At 36.1% G+C, this 5,395-nt stretch overlaps 1 protein-coding gene across 4 annotated transcripts; it reads right to left on the minus strand.

Annotated features, from left to right (window-relative positions):
- Positions 1-363: 363 nt before the first annotated feature.
- Positions 364-3,598, minus strand: mrps23 (mitochondrial ribosomal protein S23). 4 transcript variants are annotated; one of them, XM_077541246.1, is made up of 5 exons: positions 3,441-3,598; positions 2,146-2,325; positions 1,966-2,043; positions 1,701-1,824; positions 364-975 (listed from the first exon to the last, which is right to left on the minus strand). In XM_077541246.1, exons 1-5 carry the CDS (start codon positions 3,482-3,484, stop codon positions 844-846), a joined length of 558 nt encoding a protein of 185 aa, XP_077397372.1. In that variant the 5' UTR covers positions 3,485-3,598; the 3' UTR covers positions 364-843. The 4 variants fall into 4 exon arrangements, with proteins under 4 accessions (XP_077397372.1, XP_077397371.1, XP_077397373.1 ...); XM_077541245.1 differs by having other exon boundaries at positions 1,686-1,824; XM_077541247.1 differs by lacking the exon at positions 3,441-3,598 and adding an exon at positions 2,592-2,756 and having other exon boundaries at positions 1,686-1,824.
- Positions 3,599-5,395: the final 1,797 nt, after the last annotated feature.

A 5,395-nucleotide genomic window follows, 5' to 3' on the forward strand; every position in this document is an offset into this window, starting at 1 on the left:
AACAGCGTAGCTACCTTTTCATGAAATTAAAAAGGTAAAACGACTGCTTTTTATATCGCGCTTTAATCCCCATATGGTGCCCAAAGCGCTTTACAATTGAAGCCTCACATGCATCCGTTCACCAGTGGTTGACTGCCTCCATGCAAGGTGCTGCCAGGTCCACTGGGAACAAATGGGGGTTTGGTGTCTTACTCAAGGACACTTCCACATGGTCACCAGGGGTGAGGATCGAACCCTCAACCTCACAGATGGTAGCCGACCGATCTACAACTGAGCCCTTTTCTCATAATAATAATCATAATAATAACAATGATAATAATAATAAAGCAAATGAAAAAGACTGAAGTTCTCAGTCATGCACCATTGGTGTGTAAATACAACTTTATTCTCAATTTGTTTCCACACAGTTGCACATAATGCACAATAAAACATCCATCATATTGAAATTTGGACTCGAGATTTGTATGCACTAACGTCTTGAATGGAGCCTGCTGCCAGTGTTGATTGTAGTAACTTTTCACAAAGATGGCAAAAGGCTACTTGACGCTCTCATGTCAGATAAGATCCTGAACAGCATCAGCTCATTTTATTATTGGTGTTATATTTGTATTTAAAAAAAAAAAAAAAAACTGAGACAGCTTTTTTTTTTTTTTTTAGGTGGAATTAACTGCTTGGCATTTCTTAAATCAGGATTGATTATTACACAAAAAGTGTGGCCGACTTCCTTCAATTTTTCTGGACGAGTCCATTGATGTCAAAAGTTTGTGCACTGTGCCTGCCTAACCACCACAATATTATTTCTACGCGTGACCAGAGCCGACAGATAAGGAGAAAGTCAAAGCTCTAGGAGGTTTGTGTCGTGTGTGGCGTTTGCTCTTCGGGCTCTTGCTTGCCGTCATCACCAACGGACTGTTGCTCTGCCAACAGGTCTGTTAGCTTCAACCTCAACACTGAATCCTGAGACCCTGCTGCCGCCTGCAAAATAAAAGCAAAATTATTGTCATTTATTCAAACTTACTTCATTTTTCAAATTGGGTAATTGGCATATTTCAATAAATCAATCATGACTGTCATGTTTGGGCTGTATTGTAGTATTTTTTTCAACAATATAAAAAAATCCAGTATATACTAGAGATGTCACGATCAGGGCAATATCGTGACATCGTGATATTGAAACTGCCACAATATCGCCGTCGTCATGTTCACAATATTTAAAAGTCTGTAAAAAAAAAAAAAAAAAAGTCAGGTTTATATTCATTTGTGCAGATCTAGCACCCTCTAGTGGCTATTTCATTGGTGCAATTTAATTTTCATTTGGGATGTTTTGGTCTTCTGTTTAAAATCTGTGCTAATTGTTAGATGAAGGGGAACCTAATTTGTCACAGAGACAACAAAGAGTTGATTTATTTCTGTTTCTTTTTGACCAAGCCCATAAAAAAAAAAAAAAAAAGGTAAACGTAATGTGGTTCTGGGGGTACAACAAATTAATTCCCATTTCCATTCATTTCGATTGGAAAGCATTTCAGTTTTGCGAACAGGGACAATATTCTTTTGCTGCTGTGCAAATTCATTCATTGCAAACTATTCGTAAACTTGAAACAACGTATGCCGGGACCATCGCAAACCAAGCCACTCCTGTATGTTATCCAGCACCTACTTTTATCTATTGAGGAACTGGACCTTACCAAATCAACACTTACTGTTGATGAGCCTCTCCTTCTCAGTATGATGCCCTCTGCAAGCAAAGCTTTTGCAGTCTCTTCAAACAGAGCAGAGTCATCCATCTCGGATTGGCTCTTTAACTCAGCATACTTGTCTACAAACCTACAGTGGAACATAACATATTTAATGTTGTTGCCCTTCATCTTGAATGTGCCATGACAAATAAAAAAACACGATCACAACAAAGCCAGCCCAAACATAACATTACTTAGAACCCCAAAATGGCGAAAATACAATAGTTACCTTTGACAAGTAGAAACGAAGTTTGATTTGGACAGATCAAAAGGGCGAACGCCCATCCCGTATTGTTCATAAAATTTCCTGAAAGCAGAGAGATACAGACGTTTACATAACGTATGATAACTTGTCATATAAAACACGATCATCTTATGAAGCTAAATATTAAAACTGTCATTTACTTACGCTCTAATTTTATCTTCTTCGTAGAAAATTTCAGGCACCGGGTCTGGTTTCTTGCCCCTGTATCTTCTATTGAGACTTACATACAGTGGTGGCCGTTTTGGTGGAAAAGCTTCATACACATCATACCAGATTGGTTTCTCTGTTGGTTTTATCACTCCCGAGCGCATTAGATCCCGAACCCTGTTAATCATATTATCAGACAATTGGTGATGTTACATACCAATCTAATTAAAATTAAAGCACACACTAGATATGTCAGACAAATTCTAACAACACACAACTTAATAACACCACATGGACGAACAAGCTTTTTGCTGAAAACATGGCTTCAATTAGATGTTTGGACAAAGATATGAGCTTTCTACTGAGCCCCTAAGGTAACATGGTAGAAAAAACAACAACTTTGCGTTCGCGAGGGAACGCAAAGTTGTTGTTTTTTCGCCTACCGTGTCACCTTAGGTGCGCCGTAAACACTTCCGGGTCATCTTCTCTGTGAGCAAAAGCGACGAGGACGGAACGTTTGTAAACATGAAACAAAGCAGTGGGAAAGTTTTCCCAAAGCGACTAGGATGGAGTATGTATTTTTCCACTGCTTTGTTTACGCGTCGCTTTTGGTCACAGGGAAGATGACCCGGAAGTGTTTACGAGGCACCTCGGGTGACATGGTAGGCGAAAAAAACAACTTTGCGTTGCCTCGCAAAGCAACTTTGCCTTCTTCTTCTTAAGAAAACCTTCTTCTGCCTGTTGTATAAGTAGTCACAAATAATAAACGAACGAATGAATGAATAAATACAAGGTTGTGCCAAATTTAATATTCTGTCGGCAAATCAGGTCGTGACACGAAGTATGTCCAAGTTGCTTTGCCGTACTACATGTACATTTAGGGTCGTCCTTCAAAAGATGAGCAACGAGTCATAGCGTGAGAGGCAAAATCTTAAATGTCTGAGAAGTTTTTTTTTTATTAATATTGTTCAGCATTTTAACCATACACACGCGTTCAAATGGGGAGCAATATAATGAAAAGTTCTCTACGAATAAATCAGTCGCACAACTATGTCGTCATCAAGAGGCACGTCGGATATGCTCTTGAAAAACAATTACGTGTAAATATATGTATAATCTTTATGCGTGATCTATATAAAGTAGAATTAACTTTCGTCATAAAATCTGGTTATCAGTGAGTGTAACAATTTGAGGCCAAAATTTGGAAGGAATGCACTAGCTCAAGTGTTGACTCTGGCGCAACAATAATGATTTAAGTAACGAAAAACATGTCATCAAATATTCTTTCTTACCGCGAAAACACGGTTCCAATCTTCTCTAATCTGCTCCCAGCCATTTATTTCTTTTTGGTGCCGCTAAACCACGGACATCTGCCTTCTCCTCAGAATGTAAGAACAGGACTTCCGGTAGTACTTTCGTGTCTCTTTCACAATAAAGTATCGGTGCTTGATCTGAAATGACTAAAATTTATGTGTGTATAATATTCAATGCATCTATTTTAATTTCATATTTTAGATAATATAATCATACTAATGATATTGTGCATTTTTGTTTTTCAAAATTTAGCTGTCGTTGTGCTATATTTTGTTGTTCTATTTTGATTTCCACGTCATTAAATTTCTTAAAGCCTATACTACACCTCGCCACTAGGAGGCGTTCAAGATCATGTAGCTTTACTGACGTGAACCCGTGTACCTTTTCTTTTCATACACATTTGACAATGTTTTATCAATCAATCTATCACTCTTATCAGTCTATATATATATAAAATGCGAACAAAAAATGGCGCAAAGATCATTTCAAAACCATTTCCACTATTAATGTGCACCTATTACCCGTACAACTCAATTTAAAAATGTCTTTTTGACAGTGATATGAAAAATAAACAACTTCATCAGCAAACACTTGTCACCAGTGTCTTTGATAATACGTAATAATAATAATGCTAATAATGCTACTACCACTAATAATAATAATAATAATAAAAATGACAATGTTCAACTATTCTAGCAGACTTTCCTTGACTTTTTTGTTTTCTAGAGAAAAAAAAAAACAGTGTGGATTTTTCTAACACTGACAGTTCTATTTATTTATTTATTTATTTATTTAACAACTTTTCACAAGTCCCGCCAACTTCTTCCAATAATTCCATCTAAAAAATAAAATAAAATACTTTCCTACTACAATATAGTAATTTTACATACTGTTTGGATTTATGGCCAAAAAAAGTTAACCCTTGGCTTTTTTTAGTCATAATAATACAATATCATCAACCCACATGTGGAAAAATATGTGCAATATGTGTCGTAGTTGTTTATTTTGACTAACCCGCTTGAGGATTTTTTTTTTTTTTTAATTATTAAAACAAGAAAGGATTGGTCTCATTTTTATTTATTTTTTTTAATAATAAAATCCTGCCAATTGAACAAGGGTGTGTAGACTTTTTATACCCACTCCGTCTATCCATCTATAGATGATGCAAATTTATGGTTTTTATGCAGTATGGGAGACCCGTACTGAATAGTTTATAAATGTGTTATTAAAGACAATGTAAATCTTTGTTAATCATTAATAAAGAGTCGTAAGGTTTTGAGTCATAAAAGTTGGACAATAAGATTTGCTCACTGCGTGGCAAGTTGAAGCCACACTGTGTAGTCAACCTGTAAATATACAGCCGTCACCATCTTCATCTTCTTATAGATAGAAAATTAGTGCATTATTCTGTTTAAAAAATCAAAAATAATGGTACAGCCACTTATATCTGGTGTTAACAAGCTATTTGATAAAAATGAAAGTACTTATAAACCATTTTAAAACAAACAATAACGGTACCCTTTCCAAATGAAACACAAAAATGGATTGTCTGTTTCAAACGTGTGTACGATTTGATGACATATTTCTTTATATGGCGGCAGTTATAAATAATATCTGACTTTACCTAAAAACAAGCAAAAAAAAAAAATGCGCTCCATCTACAAGGTGGCAGAACAGGGCACGGTTGAATAGCGACACGTGCTGGCTAATTCTCACCATGTACAAGTAAAAAGGCCAAAGTGAACTTTAAACTTTGTTGTCAGCTGACCATAAAAAAAAAAACTTGTGTATGGGGCCCTGGCTCAACAGGATCAGGAACATTACTCGCAGTTCTTAGCACACACTTTCACACGGGAAATTACTAACGCTAGCTAGCATGTTATTTTAGTAATTTCTTTTCTCGGCTTTTGAAGTATGATTTAACTTCTTTTTT

Source organism: Festucalex cinctus, chromosome 13, assembly GCF_051991245.1.
Source record: "Festucalex cinctus isolate MCC-2025b chromosome 13, RoL_Fcin_1.0, whole genome shotgun sequence".
In the NCBI taxonomy this organism is placed as follows: domain Eukaryota; kingdom Metazoa; phylum Chordata; class Actinopteri; order Syngnathiformes; family Syngnathidae; genus Festucalex; species Festucalex cinctus.

Excerpts from the sequence above, each read along its gene's own strand:
- mrps23 (XM_077541245.1), bottom strand. The coding sequence starts at position 3,484 with ATGGCTGGGAGCAGATTAGAGAAGATTGGAACCGTGTTTTCGCG. Across the intron at positions 2,044-2,145 it reads GAAGAAGATAAAATTAGAGC|GAAATTTTATGAACAATACG; the intron begins GTAAGTAAATGA and ends CTCTGCTTTCAG. Across the intron at positions 1,825-1,965 it reads TTCGTTTCTACTTGTCAAAG|GTTTGTAGACAAGTATGCTG; the intron begins GTAACTATTGTA and ends GTTCCACTGTAG.